At 47.6% G+C, this 18,222-nt stretch overlaps 1 protein-coding gene across 2 annotated transcripts in view; it reads left to right on the top strand.

The window, feature by feature from the left end:
• Nucleotides 1–18,222, top strand: part of Rbks (ribokinase) — an 83,456-nt gene that overhangs the window by 51,722 nt on the left and 13,512 nt on the right. For both annotated transcript variants that reach the window (XM_041631119.1, XM_041631118.1), the window contains one exon: nucleotides 1,366–1,554. In XM_041631119.1, coding sequence (XP_041487053.1) covers nucleotides 1,366–1,554 — 189 coding nt within the window. The remainder of the gene's footprint in view (nucleotides 1–1,365; nucleotides 1,555–18,222) is intronic.

Genomic DNA, 18,222 nt, shown 5'->3' with positions numbered 1-18,222 from the left:
GACACCAGGCCAGGAGAGGCTGGGGAGTGACATCTATAGGTGCCCGTGTTCACAGGTGTGGGAATGGCATCCATAGGTGCCCGTGTTCACAGGTGCGGGAATGGCATCCATAGGTGCCCATGTTCACAGGTGCGGGAATGGCATCGGTAGGTGCCCGTGTTCACAGGTGCGGGAATGGCATCCTTAGGTGCCCGTGTTCACAGGTGCGGGAATGGCATTGATAGGTGCCCGTGTTCACAGGTGCAGGAATGGCATCTATTGGTGCCCGTGTTCACAGGTGCGGGAATGGCATCCATAGGTGCCCGTGTTCACAGGTGCAGGAATGGCATCTATTGGTGCCCGTGTTCACAGGTGCGGGAATAGCATCCATAGGTGCCCGTGTTCACAGGTGCAGGAATGGCATCCTTAGGTGCCCGTGTTCACAGGTGCGGGAATGGCATCGATAAGTGCCTGTGTTCACAGGTGTGGGAATGGCATCCGTAGGTGCCCGAGTTCACAGGTGTGGGAATGGCATCCGTAGGTGCCCGTGTTCACAGGTGCGGGAATGGCATCCGTAGGTGCCCGTGTTCACAGGTGCGGGAATGGCATCCGTAGGTGCCCGTGTTCACAGGTGCGGGAATTGCATCCGTAGGTGCCCGTGTTCACAGGTGCGGGAATGGCATCCGTAGGTGCCCGTGTTCACAGGTGCGGGAATGGCATCCATAGGTGCCCGTGTTCACAGGTGCGGCATCTGTGCAGTCCCTGTAGCCGGTTGCTCTCTGCTTCTCCACATTCCTGCTTCCTTTCAGAGATTGCATTTGTCCTTCTACCCCAGAAGAGCTGAGAGAGCAATGCAGCAAACAGTCTCCCCTCACTGAGTGTCCACACTGCTATATTCTCCCACCCCCAGTGCGTATTTCTTTTTTGTTTTAATTGAAAAATAAAAACAAATATTTTGTTTGGGGTGAAAGTGAGGTGTAGATAATGCACCGTACCCCTAACTATTCTAGTCTGCATCTCCTAAGGACCCTGACACTCTTGTCATGTGTAAGATTATCACTAATTCTGTATTGTCATCTAACACACAAATCACATTAGTTTCTCCAGTTGTTCCAAGAATTTAAAAAATACTTTTAGATTTATTTTATGCATATGAGTGTTTTACCTGCATATATGCGTGTTCAGGCCAGATGAGGGAGCTGGATCCTCTGGAGCTGGAGTTACAAGTGATCGCAAGCCACCATGAGGGAGCTGGGAACTAAACCCCAGTCCTCCGCCAGCGAAACAAGTGCCCTCAACCACTGAGACACATTTTTGAAAAGGGCAAATCTGCAGTAGATCTCAGTTGCTTTATTCTGACCACGGTTTCTTTCCTTGTGTCTTCAGGCTGAGATTTTAACGGGCCTCGCAGTGAGTAACCCGACCGAGGCTGGGAAGGCTGCATTGGTTCTCCTAGAACGGGGCTGCCAGGTCGTGGTCATTACCTTAGGAGCTTCAGGATGCGTGACAGTGTCGCAGACGGAGCCTGTTCCAAAGCACATTCCCACAGAAGCAGTCAAGGCTGTGGATACCACGGTAGGTTCCAAGCTTGAAGAACCCTTTCCACTTGGAAATCATCTAATAGCAAAGGTGCCCTTTCTGAAGGCTGAGATGAGGAGGTAAGACCCAGGCGGGGTGTGACAGAAGACAGCCAGGCAGGAGAACCGTCACCGGGAGACTTTATGTCGCCAACCTTCTCTGAGCCTCAGTTTCCGTAACGAAAAATATTGCTGTTTCCTATATGAATTCATTCAGTAATATATCCAGAATATATTGCTGTATTTCCTATATACATTCGTTCAGTAAATAAATATTTGCTGACCACCTGTTATGTGGCAGCCATGCTCTGGGTGCCAGGAACATATGAAGAAGACAGCTGGAGCTAAAACTGCAGAAGTAAACACAGCCATGTCTTATGACCTGCTTGGTGGCAGGAATGGCAAGGCTCACTGGTTAACAAGGTTAACTGGTTACAAGGCTCACTGGTTACAAGGCTTTCTGGTTAACAAAGCTCACTGGTTAACAAGGCTCGCTGGTTAATAAGGCTTACTGGTTAAGAAGGTTAACTGGTTACAAGGCTCACTGGTTATGAGGCTCATTGGTTAACAAGGCTCACTGGTTGCAAGGCTCGCTGGTTAACAAGGTTCACTGGTTAAAAAGTGTTGGAAGAGGCTGCTTGTTTGTTCCAGACACCCTGAACCAAAATAATCATACAGAAACCATATTAATTAAAACACTGCTTGGCCCATTAGCTCTAGTTTCTTATTGACTAACTCTTACATCTTAATTTAACCCATTCCTATCAATTAGTGTATTGCCACGTAGCAGTGGTTTACCAGGTAAAATTTCCAGTGTCTGTCTCCAGCAGCTCCATGGTGTCTCCCTGACTCCGCCTTTCTTCCTCCCAGCATCCAGCCTAGTTCTGTTCTTCCCTGCCATAGGCTCAAATTTTATTCATAGACAGAAGGACCTCCCACACCAAACAAGGCTCACTGGGTGACATTCTTTGTTTTGCTTTCTTTTGTTTAATCTTCAGATAAGTACAGAAGGTAATAGGTTTCATTACAGCATCTTCACACACATAACACGGCATCTTTACACACACATGTCACACAGCATCTTTATACGCATGTGTCATAGTCACACAGCATCTTCACACATGTCACACAGCTCTTCACACGCGTGTCACACAGCATCTTCACACGCGTGTCACACAGCATCTTCACACATGTCACACAGCTCTTCACACGTGTGTCACACAGCATCTTCACACGCGTGTCACACAGCATCTTCACATGCGTGTCACACAGCATCTTCACACATGTCACACAGCATCTTCACACGCATGTCACACAGCTCTTCACACGCGTGTCACAGCATCTTCACACATGTCACACAGCTCTTCACACGCGTGTCACACAGCATCTTCACACGCGTGTCACACAGCATCTTCACACGCGTGTCACACAGCTCTTCACACACGTGTCACACAGCATCTTCACACATGTCACACAGCATCTTCACACGCGTGTCACACAGATCTTCACACATGTCACACAGCATCTTCACACGCGTGTCACACAGATCTTCACACATGTCACACAGCATCTTCACACGCGTGTCACACAGCTCTTCACACGCGTGTCACACAGCTCTTCACACGCGTGTCACACAGCATCTTCACACACATGTCACACAGCATCTTCACACATGTCACACAGCATCTTCACACGTGTGTCACACAGCATCTTCACACATGTCACACAGCATCTTCACACGCGTGTCACACAGCTCTTCACACGCGTGTCACAGCATCTTCACACATGTCACACAGCTCTTCACACGCGTGTCACACAGCATCTTCACACGCGTGTCACACAGCTCTTCACACGCGTGTCACACAGCATCTTCACACATGTCACACAGCATCTTCACACGCATGTCACACAGCTCTTCACACACGTGTCACACAGCATCTTCACACATGTCACACAGCATCTTCACACGCGTGTCACACAGATCTTCACACACGTGTCACACAGCATCTTCACACATGTCACACAGCATCTTCACACGCGTGTCACACAGATCTTCACACATGTCACACAGCATCTTCACACGCGTGTCACACAGCTCTTCACACGCGTGTCACACAGCATCTTCACACACGTGTCACACAGCATCTTCACACATGTCACACAGCATCTTCACATGCGTGTCACACAGCATCTTCACACGCATGTCACACAGCATCTTCACACATGTCACACAGCATCTTCACACATGTCACACAGCTTCTTCACACGCGTGTCACACAGCATCTTCACACGCGTGTCACACAGCTCTTCACACGCGTGTCACACAGCTCTTCACACGCGTGTCACACAGCATCTTCACACGCGTGTCACACAGCATCTTCACACGCGTGTCACACAGCATCTTCACACGCGTGTCACACAGCTCTTCACACGCGTGTCACACAGCTCTTCACACGCGTGTCACACAGCATCTTCACACGCGTGTCACACAGCATCTTCACACATGTCACACAGCATCTTCACACGCGTGTCACACAGCATCTTCACACGCGTGTCACACAGCATCTTCACACGCGTGTCACACAGCTCTTCACACGCCTGTCACACAGCATCTTCACACGCGTGTCACACAGCATCTTCACACGCGTGTCACACAGTCGCAGTATACTTTGTTCTCATGAACTCTCCTCCCACACACACTCCACGCTCCTGCTGGACTCTTTTCCCGCAGTCCGCCCTTTCGTTGCTTTCTTATTACACGTTTCATCACTCTACTTCCCACCATCTGAGTCTGGTTTGTTTTGCTTAACATGATCTGCAGTCATATCCATTTTCCTGCCGCCAGCATGGTTTCATCCCTCTTTCTGCCTGCATTCTATCCATTGTGTGCCTGCACCACATTCCCTTCATCTGTTCATCTATGTCCTGTATATCTTGAAAACTGCAGCAATAAACATGGGTGTGCAAGTGCCGAGATCCTTCAGATGCTAACCGCAGACATCCTTGCAGGCTTCTGTGTCCCCTACATGTATCTCCTCGGATCCTTGCAAACATTACATGAAGCAGATGTGTTGCCACCCGCATTTTACCCTCTAGTAAGTAGCGGAGCCGTGGCTCCAAAGGTGCTCACGTTTCCACACAGGAGCTTTGGCAAGAAGGCACTGTGTTCAGGAAAGAGTGTGAAATAGCAAGTCACAGCTGACAGGGGAGATGACAGGGACGTGCTGGGAAAATGGTTCATGGTTGCCTAACGAGGGAAACAAAAATTGTGTAATATTAGAATTCAGAAGAGCTAGCCAGGTGATGGTGGTACACACCTTTAATCCCAGGCAGAGGCAGGCAGATCTCTGTGAGTTCGAGGCCAGCCTGGTCTACAAGAGCTAGTTCCAGACAGCCAGGGCTACACAGAGAAACCCTGTCTCAAAAAAAAAAATTACTATGGTCTTTTTTTGTTAAGAAACAACTTTAGCTTGCCTTACATGCAAGAGGTCCAAAATGACTGATTGAACAACCACAACCAACAACAACAAAATCGGGATTGTGATTATATTGTGAAAATGAAAAGATAACCGGGCGGTGGTAGCACACGCCTTTAAGCCTTTAATTCCAGCACTTGGGAGGCAGAGGCAGGTGGATTTCTCTGAGTTTGAGGTCAGCCTGGTCTACAAGAGCTAGTTTCAGGACAGGCTTCAAAACTGCAGAGAAACCCTGTCTCAAAAAACCAAAAAAAAAAAAAAAAAAAAAAGAAGAAAGAAAGATAAAAAAAATGAGTGCATATTTGGTATACATACACTAAATGTTCATCTCCCATATGTGGATGTTAAGAAACATTATCTAAAACTGATTTTAAAATGACAGAACAAACATGTTACCAGAAATTCGAGATAAATAACAGAATTAACAAAAGAACTGAAAGGATTTCCCTCATAGAAACGGGAGTGAAGAGGAGCGGATCGTATACACTTACGCTTCATGTGTTTAATTACAAATGCATGGCTTTGATTTTGAAAACAACACGGGTGAAGGGATGGCTCAGCAGCAGCAGCAAAGACCTCTGGCGTTCTTGTAAAGGATCCAGGTTCTGCTCCAGCACTCACATGGCAGCTCACAACCATCCACTCCAGTCTCAGGGGATCTGATGTCCTCCTCTGGCCTCCATGGGCACCAGGCACATCCATGATACACTTGCATATATACATACATGCAGGAAAAATTCATATACATAATATAACGATAGATGTTTTAAAAACAATACAATGAGACTATACTCACTAGAATATCTGTAACCAAGCCCTGTTAGTAACAAGTATGATCTAGATTAGAGAAATTAGAATTCTTGTACATTGGTGACAGGAGCTTGAGATAAAGCATTCACTTTGGAGAATAGTCTGAAAGTATGTCAAAAAGCTAAACAGAGAGTCCACAAGTGACCAGCAATGCTACTTCTAGTAGCTACCCAAGAGAAATGAACATACATGACTGAGATATTCCAGGTAGTATTACACCCACACTTGGAAATGCCCAGTGTCCTCCAGCATATACGTGGACAAACAGCTTGGAGTATATCCATACATCTGGATATAGACGAACACTAGAGAGAACAGTGATTCATGCTGTATGCGAGGCAAGTGTTACAGACTCGGCCATCCCCCTGGCCACCCCCTCATCTTTTTTCTGCTATGTTGTGCTGTGTTGTCTCTTCTCATCCCGCAGCCTCACCGCCAATATTCTTGCCTGAGCCACACAACTGTTTGGCCAGTTTAAGAAGATAAATAAGTTCCCTGGTGGGGTGAGGGATCCCTGGGGTGAGATTCTCCCCAGCAAACAGTCCCTTCGCTTCCTGTCAGCAGAACGTTCCAGTCTGCTGTGGGTTCGCAGGTTTGTCACTTGTCCCCTCCTCCACTCTCAGACATCAGGCGTGACACAGATGAAGGAGAGTGGCTATTGGTTGGCACACCGTCCACTCGAGACAGCCTCTACGTCAGTGCTGCTGCATGCTGCTATATTCAGTTTTGCCTCTGTTAATAGTTGCATATATCACTTCTATTTTTGATCTGTTTTTCCCATTGTGCTGGCGTGAGAGGGTGGCAGTAGCTACAGATGTCCTCTGTTCAGTTTGGAAGACAGGACCGAGGTGTCTCTCTTCCCATCTCTGCATCTCTGCCTCAGAATGATGGGTGCTCATGTGCGTTCTATTCTGGAGTCGTTGGAAGTGCATTCTGTATTACACACATGCACACACACACACACGCACAGCAACACTTATGGATTATCATGCTAGTGTGATGAAATGCAACATTATATTTGGCCTGGAAGCTCTGTAAGATCCTTATATGCGGATTGCCTTTCTTTACGTAAATGTTTAAGCCCTAGAATCTGGCCTAACACTCTCATTTCAAGAATGCAGTTCACAAGCTAAATCTCTGTCCTCCAGAACCATGGCTTTACGATAACACACCATAAATCAGGACAGATAACTAAGTCAAGACTAAACAAAAGCCAGGGGCAAAGGGATGCATCTTCCCCACGCCTTCCTGCCATTTCTCCTGTCCTGTCTGAGTCTGGCAGGATTCAGAATTGTTGATGGGGCTCCTGTCACATCTGCCCACCTGCATGGACATCCCCTAGTGGCAGGGCCTAAGGATTTGCTCTAGAAATTGCCCCAGTAGGAAGTTCAGATGTGTGGTTGCCGTCACTTGCTAGATACCGACAGGTGGCTTCTTTTGGGTGTGTTCTCCCAGCCTGGGATCTGGCTTCCACTATCGTCTCTGCTCTCAAGGGTAGGTTCCCACCAATCCACCACATAGGTGCTGTAGGACTGACAGTGAAGCCTGAAGCCAGCATCTGTGTGGTCATTACTCCCATCTTAGACCCTTCTCCCACCCTGCCCTCTGCACCTTGTCCCCTCCCTGCCACATCACTACAACAAGTGCAAAGTCCAACAGCTAATGCAAAATATAATTAGAGCCAATGAATGTAGGTCACTGTAAGCGGTGTCTCAGCCCAGGTGCTCTGTAGTACTGCTTGCTCCTAGTGATAGCACAGTTCCCTGGGAAGACTGACAACTCCAGATCATCACGTGGTCACTGCCCACATGGTCTCTGACCTTGGCCTGTGTCTCCCAGAAGTGCACACTTCACACACACACACCCCTTGCTGCTTTCCAGTCAGCATGCACTGTCACTGTATGTGTGGGATTTCCACGCAATCTGTGTAGATCTCTGTCCAGAAACAGAGCAGAATGTCTAGGTGTCCTTCACTGTTGAATACCTGAGAGCTGGAGAGTAAGATGCTGTGAGTGAAGAATAAGAATGCTGGCTACTGAGCGGGAACTACAGAGTTATGAAGACTGACTTTAACTCTGTGTCCGTGTGGCTTTTGGTTTTGGTTTTCGTTTTTGTTTTATGCAAGAAGAGATTTTGTTTCCTTTAGATTTTTGCTTACTCTGTGGATACCATTGTCAGTCACAGTACCATACTGGGCAGGGATGCAGCTCAGCTGAGAGGGTCTGCATAGCATGAGTAAGGCAAAAATTAAAGATAGAGCCAGGTAGTGGTGGAGGTGCAAGTTTTTAATCCCAGCACCTGGGAGACGGCAGCAGGTGGATCTCTGTGAGTTCCAGGACAGCAAGGGCTGTTACACAGAGAAACCCTGTCTCAAAAAAATAAAAATAAATAAATAAATAAATAAATAAATAAAGGTAGATAATATACCACACACTTCTGATGAGAACATACATTCTTACAATGTTTTCAGAGGATGACCTGAGAGTACAATTAAAATACACTCTCTCTCTGCCTACTGAATCCCTTTCCAGGAGTCTGTGCTACAGGTATGCCCACGTACAAATACTTACGCCAGGGTGTTTACTTCAACTTTCTATGAGCCCAAAGTTGAGAAGATGGCGAGTCCTCCTCAGCAGAGGAGGTTAAGCAGTAGCGGTGTCATGATGGTTTCTGGAAAATGACTCGCAGCTCTCGGTGCATAAATGCAGATCTTATGTTTGGAGCATCTCACGAAACTGTTCTGATCATTGCTCAGGAAGGGGTGGATTGGCGTGATGCTTTCCACTTTCCATTTCGTATCCTTCTGAATTATTTGAGCTCTTGTCCATAAACCTGTGTTTTTAGGGTATTACTTTATTATTTGAAAGAAAGATTTCTTTGGTGGCACAGTCAAGAGCTGTTGCCATGTCTAGCAAACAAGTAGGTTCCATCATTGCTCCAAGGCTTCTGGGTGTGTTCACAGAGGAGTCCTTGATGATCAGTTTGGTCTTGGCTTCAATATCAACCTCTCAAGCATCCTAAGTCTCCATGCAACCAGCCCGAGCCAGCTCTTGATGTGAGGATTCTGAAAGGATGCTCTTTGCCACACGAGACCAGCAGTGCCTTCTTACTTGGATCCCCAGGGGTCCAGCCTAGATATTTCAGTGCACACTTTGACAGGATTCTTTTCTTAGTCTTTTCAAAGAAATAGTTTTTCTCAAAATGTTATTTTATTTAGTACCCCTTTGTTTATCAAAGCTTGCTGCTTCTGTTCACCATTCAGATGTATCGCGCATCCTCGAAGGAACTGTTCATGTTCAAGCTTCCTTCGGAATGAGTCTGCTTGTTACCAGCTTGGCTCCTGGGCCTTCTTCCTCACACCAGGGCACGGAGTCAGCCCGACTCTGCTCTTGTCATGGGTCTTGGCTTTGGCTACTGGCTAACCAGAAAGACTTATAAAAGGGACCAGGCAAGGCTATGGCAATGTTTCGGTCAGTAAAGTGTTGTTGTACGGACTCCAAACATAAGCAGCAGAGTGTGGAAGGCAAGCACCCCATAAAAGCTGAGCATGATGGGATACACCCACCATCCTGTACTTCCTCCATCAGCCCTGCCTATTGAAATGGTCCTAAAGCAGGGCGGTGGTGGTGGACACCTTTAATCCCACACTCGGGAGGCAGAGGCAGGAGGATCGCTGTGAGTTTGGGTCCAGACTAGTCTACATAGCAAGTTCCAGAACAGCCATAGCCAAGGGGAGGAAATGGTCCTGACTGAAAAGACTCTGGGGAGTGGAAGAGCATGCAACACCATGAGGAGTACTGAATTATGTCCCCACATCTGAGGCCGGGCCTCCAGTGCAATTGTATTTGGTGACAGAGCCATGTTGGAGGCAATTAAAGTTAAGTGACATCACCAGCGGAGCTCCTGCTCCAATAGGCTGAGTGTCCTAAGAGCAGCACTATGGGAGAGTTCACTCTGTGTGCACACAAAGAAAGAGTAGCCACCTGCAAGGCCAAGAGAAACGCCATCTTGGTGACACTTTGATCTGAGACCCTGGAACCTTGAGGACTATGAGAAATAAGTGTCTCTTGTTGAAGCCACTCAATCTGTGGTTTGTTTTGGCACCCCTGGCAGACTAATACAAGGAAGCAAATGAATATGCCCAGAAGTGACCTAAAATAAACACAGAAAAATCAGGTGTCCCCTGAGGAGAAAATGAGGAGCAGCAACCAGCGGGATGAGCCAAGTCCCGTGTGCAGTAAGAAGGAAAGGGCTGCACATGAGAAGCTGTCACACGTCCAGTGGCCTGCGGCAGATGACGGCTCCTCCTAATCCTGCCTTAGCCATGGGCCAGCTGGAACTCTCTGAGCAAAGGACTTACGCACTGTCTCACTACTCTGCCTTTGGATTTGGGTGACAGTCCAGCTCTCTGTGCCTTGACAGTCTTGTCGCTTGTCGTGATGCAGACTTATAACCACTCCTTGCCTCTCGATCTGGAGAAGTTTCCAGATCTTGAAAAGGCCTTGCTTCCTGGTACTTCCTCTGCAGCCTGAAAGGAAGGGAATAACCCACCATCAACCCTGACTACTCCTGGCTCGTGTGAGCACTCATGAAGAAGTCACGCATTGGTACATCCCTCTGCGTCTGTCTGGGTACTTATGCAGACTGGGGTTTCTAGAGAACAAACACCAGGAGCATGCTCAGAACACTCAGGCATCATCTCCATTCCAACATAGCTGCTTCCTCTACAGGCCAGGCCTGGACTGTGTAGAAGTGGTGTGGTGGGATTGAGCCATCCCAGGTAATAATGGCTCGGACCGGATGTACATCCATTTTGTTCTTGTCCCTGGAGGAGACATGCATTTTCTTACAGATTATAATAAAATTTTCTTTTCATTAAACTTCTTTGGTAGGAGCCTGTACTGTTGAGGTCAGTGACCCTCTTCCTAACATTTCCCAACTGCCTTTGTAGCTGAGATGAGCTAATCAGTCCTGCTGCCCCACCTAGCAAACTCCCCAGGCTCAGGACCCGGTTTAGGAGTCCTTCGTGAGCAGTCCCAATCTCAGCATATTACAGCAGCCTTTCGGAAGAACCTGGAGAGTTCTAGTTCCTTCTGGAGAGTTCCTGGCTGAAGTTGGGTGATGGAGGAAGGTCATTGGCTAATAAAGGAACTGCCTTGGCCCATTTTATTGGTTAGAGGATAGGTGGGAGGAGTAAACAGAACAGAACGCTGGGAGGAAGAGGAAGTGAGCTCAGTCTCGACAGCTCTCCTCTCGGGAGCAGACGCCTGAGAGAGACGCCATGCTCCCAGCTCCCAGGATGAAGCTCCGACCCAGGATGGACATAGGCTAGAATCTTCCTGGTAAGCGCACCTTGGGGTGCCATACACAGATGATTAGAAATGGGCTAAATTAATATGTGAGAATTAGCCTAGAAGAGAATGGGCCAAGCAGTGTTTAAATGAATACAGTTTGTGTGTTGTTATTTCGGGGCATAAGCTAACCGTGCGGGCGGCTGGGGTGCTGGGGACGCAGCCCCGCCGCCCCTATTTACTATAGTTGGGAGTCGCTCCACTTGGCTGTCTCTAGGACCGCTCTCTGGGCTTCTTTATACTCCTCACAGTCTACATTTCAAATATCTAGAGAGAGGCGAAATCACAGGTGTAGACCGCCTTGCGGGTCAGTTAGTCTAGGGGTTGTAACCCGCCTGGCTGGTTAGTTATTCCAGGGTCCCGGAGAGGCGCTATCTGGAAGACATGGGCGGGAGACAGGAAGGAGGCCAAGCAGATTTGTCAAAGCCTCCGTTTATTAGCGTCATGGTTACAACTTATATAGCCCCTGGATGAGGAATTTGGGTTTGGGGGCAGGGGCATGACCAGGGCAGGAAGGGATCTTGCAGCGAGATGGTCCAAGCCTGCCATGAGGTCCTCGGCCAGGAGGTTACGATCGGTCAAGTCACGATTCCTCGGTCAGGAAGTTGCAAGTTGACACACCTAGTTCTCTAGATAGTTTGGAATGTGGGGTGGGTTCTGCTAACAGATAGCTCTCAAGATAGTTGAGTGCGAGGCTCTCTGCAAACTCCCCAGGGCAATGGTCCCTGCAATAATTTCGGGGGGGAAATGGCTCCTGACACACAGGGACAGTGCTCCTTATAAATTATTTGAAAATGAAATGATCACCCAGTGTTCCCTTTTAAAACATGTCCTCCTTTAAACAAAGACCACAACTAAAAAGTCCAGGTTCTGGAGAGTGAGAGGCACCTCTGAAATGCAGGAAGCCCGCTGTTCTACAATGCCCATATGGTGGCTCACAACCTGAAACTTCAGCTCCAAGGAATACGACACCCTCCTCTGGCCTCTGCATGCACACATACACACACACACACACACACACACACACACACACAGGCACACAGGCACATAGGCAAAACATTAATAGACATAAATAAATTTTTTTTAAATAGCCCTCTTTGCCCCAAGAATGACATTTATACTCTCTGAAAACTTTACTGACACAAGCTAACAGAAAAGATGAAAAAGCAAAAAGGGGTTCACTGGCCATGAGGAAAGGACAGGGTAATTACCAAGGTGACTGACAGGCAGGACACAAGCCATCTGTCATGCCCTGCAGGGCTGTATTAGCTGTATTACATTACTTTCACATCAGCAGATCACCTCATTTATTAGCTAATCAGGCAGAATTTAATATTAGAAATTATCTTTCTTAATCCTGCATGTGATCAGTTGAAAACCCAGGGCTCTAAAAATCTAATTGCAATTGCTTACCAGAAATGTCATCTTCATGTCAAAGAACTGAACCAGGGCCAAGCGTGAGGCTCTTTTCTCCATGTTCTCAATGCACCGCTCCATAGCAGAACTGGATTTATACAGGTGCCCAGTGTCCCAGACTTTAGCAGCTCCTGGAGGGGGCCTAGGACCATTCCCCCCCCCCCCCCGCTCTCTCTCTCTCAGAGATGGCCCAGGACTAAAAGTGTGGCCGTGGAGAAGAGCAGCCTGGGATGAAGGGGCAGTCAGTCATCTCAAGAGACAAGGGAGAAATGTCTGAGTCTAGGTTGGAGTGCCCTATGGGCCTGGACAGGAGCTCGTCCCTCCAGCAGGGCAGGATGGCTGAGGTTGGTCCTATCCATCTATGGTTGGCATCTTTTCCTTCTAGCACAGTGTTCTTCAAGTCTACTTCTCATCACCCCCGCCACTCAATAGCCTGGTCGCTGGTGTGACGTAAGGCAGTGAGCCTGTGATCTGCTCCAGGCTTTTCCACGGCAACTCTACCAGGACTCCAGGGCAGACCTGCCAGGACTGAACTGTGGGGCTTCTAAGCGCCTTCCGCAGAATGGAGAGCTTTCTTTAGGGCAGTTGAAACTAAAAAAAGATTGTTTAAAACTGGTATCAAACTACAGAGCCCAAAAAGATGGAGCCATGCCATGCCCACCATCTTCATTGGCCCCTGCAGCTGATGGCGGGGAGCAGGAGAATGGAAGGAAAGCAGGGGCGTGGTACATAGATGTGGACATCTGCCTGGTCTTCACAGGAAAGTGTGAGAGCGAGCTCTAGGCTGTACTCTGTAAATACACTGCTAATGGTGTGAAGGGAAGACGTGTGTGTGTGTGTGTGTGTGTGTGTACATATGTACTACAGTAGGACTCAAGATTCTCCTACCTGAATCATCTCCTGAGTTACTGGGATTATGGGACTACAGTCGCATGTACTACCACAGCCAGACTTCTTTCACTGGTTTTTTTTGTTTGTTTGTTTGTTTGTTTGGGTTTTTTTTTTTGAGACAGAGGTCTTACTATGGAGCTCTGGCTGTCCTGGAACTTTCAATGTAGATCAGGCTAGCCTCAAATTCTCTGCCGGCCTTTTCCTACCAAGTACAGGATTAAAGGTGCTACACCACTATACTTGGCTTTTTTATTTAAGGCAGGATTTCCTGTACAGCCCAGGCTGGCCTCAAATTTTCAATCCTCCTGCATTGGCTTCTAAGTCCTCAGATCACAGGCATGAGCCACCATGCCCCGAAGAGGAGGTACTTTGTTTCCTCTTTCCTAGTGATGCTCCTTCAGAAATATAAGGGAGGGCGACTTCGTCTGGTGATAGAGAATAGCAAGTAAGCATACTTACTTGCAACCTTGGGTTCAGTCATAACACCAAAATATTCAAAATAACACAGAAAGCCTTTTGGGTTTTTTTTGTTGTTGTTGCTGCTGCTGTTTTGATTTTTATTTTTTGAGATAGGGTTTCTCTATCTAGCCCTGGCTATCCTGAAACTCACTCTGTAGACCAGGCTGGCCTTGAACTCACACCAGCCACACCAGCCCCAACAGCTTTTTTTAAAAGAATATAAAATTTGCCTGGCAGTAGTGGTGCACACCTTTACTCCCAGAAGTTGGGAGGCTGAGACAGGCAGAGCTCTGATTTCGAGGGCCACCCTGATCTACAGAGTGAGTTCCAGGACAGCCAGGGCTACACAGAGAAGCCCTGTCTCAAGAAAAAAAGCACAGAATTCTGTACTCTAACCCACTGAGGAAAAGCCCTGAGGTTTGGGAACAGAAAGGGCAGAAAAGATCCTTAGGAAGTGGAGCTAAGTGCATTGTCTCTGAGAGAGTCTCAAAAACTAAAACCCTGAAGTTTTATAGCCTTTATTTAAGACAAAACAAAACATAGTTGGGGTAAAGACTCTGAGTTCTGTGTGCCAGGTATCTCTCCCATGACTGTCCTGTTTCTGATGGAAAAGCCCCTTTCTCCTATGTAGTCTGCTCTTGTTTAATGTGTGGGAATCGATCCTTTAAACCAGCTCTGCCTATAATGTACATCAAATGCATGTATTTACCACTTGAGCACTTCCTCCCTCCTTCCCTTCCAAAAGTTAGGAAATAAATTCAACAACACAAAAAGATATTTTAAAAAATGTCTTATAGGCCAGCCATGATAGCATATGCCTTTAATCCCAGCACTTAAGAGGCAGAGGCAAGAGGATCTCTGTGAGTTCAAGTCCAGCCTGTTCTACATAGAAAATTCCAGGATAGCCAGGACTGCACAGACAGACACTGTCTCAAAAATTAGATCAATAAAATAAAATGATCCACATCATGCAGCCTTATTAATTCTAAACATTTTGCTATTCTAGCTTCAAGTGCTTTTTTAATATTTGAGACTTTCATATGTGAGTACTGTATTTATACCATTCCACCCCGCAGTCTCTTTCCTTCCACTCCTCCCCTCCCACCCCACTCCCTCTTAGCTCTACTGGTCACCCCAGGTCTGTCCCATTGACTTATAAAGTGTGGACCCACACAGATAATATAGACGTCAAAGTCCAGACTGAACAAAGGGTTCCAAAGGCTCCGTAGGAACCGCATTCTTGCTGTTCCCTAAACTTGTGACTAATTTCCCCTGGCCCTTTCCTGAAGGAGTCTTAGATTCAGCACTCTGCTTTGCCTCAAATTCAGCTCTATCCAAACAAAAGCATTAAAACTGAAGCCCCCAAGAACACTACGGTCCATCAGGGAAAAGCTAATCTAAACTACACAGACGTAAGTATGGTGCCATAGACCTGTGATCCCAGGCACTTGGGAGGCAGAAGCAGGAGGATTGGGAGTTAGCAGAAACCTACCCTTCATTTAAATACCAGCTGGCATTTAATAAGAAATACAATAATTAATAAAATGAATAATAAACAGGAATGATAAATATCCTCCACACAAACACCTCAGAGCCCAGTGCTAGTTCACGTAGTTGCCTACCATGCATGCTTTAGACACCAGTCTCTTCATAACTCCTCCTCCCTCGTGACAGGGACCATGGAGGAGGTGCATGATGGGTTTGGGGTGTGTAGACAGGACCAGGTATTCCGGCCGAGGGCCAAGCACTTCCCAGTGAATCGCCCCCACCAGCTTTCAGCACAGTTAGAGTCTCCAAGCCATTTTGCTCAGTTCCTCCCTTCACCCTCCCAGTGTAGACCTGGCTCAAGAGCCAGGAGCGAGGCAGTCATTGTGAGGAAGTGGAGGCATTATAAATAACCCAGGAACCCTCTCCTAACAGCAACTGCCTGCTGATTTTGTGGCCTAACAGCTCGAGTTGAGAAGGGCATGGCTATGGTGTTGTGCAATAATTGCTCAAAGTTCTGTGTGTGGCAGAGGTGCAACCTGTGGTTGGTGCTCACGCTATCAGATGCCTTTGCTGTGTGACAATCCGATGGCTCTGTGCCATCTAGCAGTTCCCAGAGAACAATGATCTTACTGCGAGCACCGCTCACCGAAAAGAAAGCAGCTGGTGAACATGAGCGCTTGGCAGAGAACGCTGAGTGAGTCTTATGTAGGATTCCCAGGCATACTGGATTAACTGTTTTCTGTCTAGAGTGGTGGAGACACAAGGAAGAAAGATTGCTGACCACAGAAGGCAAGGTCAGTCTTTAGAACCCAGTGAGTCACCAACGGACACTCTGGTTTTAAGTGCCATTTATTCGCAGATACATAAAGTTATTTCTACACAAAGCCTTCATTAACAGTGCCGGAAGAATAGGCCTTTCTCATCGCACTTACATTTTGCACTCAGGGCTCCTTTTCTCTTTTATTAATTACAGAATGAGTTAATCTACCACAGGCATTTTGGGCAAATAGGGCTTTGGGCCAGTTTTCAGTCTCCTTCAGCCATTTTTCTCTGTGGCTTTCCCAGACTGCGGAGCCGTGAAGGCCCTGAAGGAGGGTCAGTGGGTTCTGCTGAGAACAGTCCAAGCCAGCCCCACACCAGAACCTGAGAGGCTACAGCCATCTATGGCCCATCCGAGGCTGACAGTGGACTTCACGATCTCTGCAGTCTGCCTAGCCTTGGCCAAATGACAGATGTTCTGTGAGTGACACCGAGACATGACCGCTGGGCCCTGCCAGCTTCAGCAAGCGTGGTAGAACTTCTACTGGGGTCACAGTGATTGCTGACAGCCTTCATAACATAACCAGCTATAATATAAACAAATCATGCAATGTTCTTATTTTATTATCAAGCAACAAGCAAAAGAGCCTCCCCACCCCCATTTCCACTCTCAGCATAGAGGAGACATTGAAAACAAGCTAAGGGCTTTTGGAATGGGTGAGCGCAGCTTAAAGGATGGGGCTCAAGCTCGGGCGGCAAGGAGAATGAGGGGCACACAGGGGTACAGTCAAGGATGTCTGCTCTGTTCATTGCTGGGTATGTCTGAATTTCATATGAGATCCTTTAGGTGCAAGTGTTACTTCAGAGCACCCATCAAAAGGTTCCACTCAGAACTGGTGTGACTGGCCACAGAGTGGCCGTCGCTGACTGATGAGGCTGAGGGAGAACCCTGATACACAGGCAAGGGCCAGATGGAGCCAGCAAATGACCTGTCATTCCGGGAGCCATTTGTCTCTGGTCAGAGAACAGCCTGAGCAGCACAGCCCTGCACGTGTGGGAACCTGAGAGCCCAAGCACAGCCAGCAGGGTCTTCTTGTGACTGTGACCCAACTTACACAAGGCCCCCAGGGAGGCGGTTGCTATGATCACCTGCTCTCTTACAAACACACCAGTGAAGAGGCCGGGGCTCTGGCCTGGAGGCATGAGGAGCTTTTTGCTTTGTCTTAGTTGAAGTTCAATCGATGTGGTGGAAATAGGGAGAGCAGTGTCATCTTTAATGTCCCCTCCAGCCTCTCTGGGCAGAAAAGTGCTGGCCTGTACACACCTCGGCCTCACCTTGCTTTGACTCTACACTTGACCTCCCATTGATCCTTCTCTGCTCCCATCCATCTAAATGAAAGAATGCTTTAGCCCCATAAACCTCATTCCAGAGAGAAATACATAATTCAAGAGGAATACGGATGTCAAAGAGGAGGCACGCCAATTTGTGTCAGCATTCGCTGTAAAATAAAGGAGTACAAGGAGAGTTTAATGTAATGTAGAATTGAAATTAAAATAGAGCCAATATTTAGGCATTCCTCCGCCTGCTTCTCCCTGCTGTGACACAAAGGGCTGACTCTCTGAGTACCAATGTCATGTGTTGTTTGCTTTGATTTTTCTCCTACCGGGATTTTTCTTCTTCTTCTCTGGGTGAAATGTTACCTGCCTGTCTCTGGCATCTAAAATTTGACCTTTTCACCTGTTCCATTCTGATCACAGTAGCAAAAATCAGACTTTTCCCTCCACCTTCCAATCTCCACTCTTCACTGCAGCAGCACAGAAAGGACCCCTGCCTGCTCAGCGTCACTTGGCAGCTCTTAACTCTTCCCTGACACCAGCTAGTGTGTCACAGCCATACTTTCTTTTTCCAAAGGAAAAAAATTAAAGGTTGATATGAACATTTCACAGTGTGCAGCTGGGCAAGGAGTTCCTGCTCCCCCAACTCTTCAGTGCCCAGTGGGGAGACAGCATGGTTTC

Source organism: Microtus oregoni, unplaced genomic scaffold, assembly GCF_018167655.1.
Source record: "Microtus oregoni isolate MIOR12 unplaced genomic scaffold, Mior012 000036F_ref0000092, whole genome shotgun sequence".
Taxonomy (NCBI): domain Eukaryota; kingdom Metazoa; phylum Chordata; class Mammalia; order Rodentia; family Cricetidae; genus Microtus; species Microtus oregoni.
The sequence above is the reverse complement of the archived record's forward strand: the minus strand, read 5'-3'. Positions and strand labels throughout refer to the sequence as shown.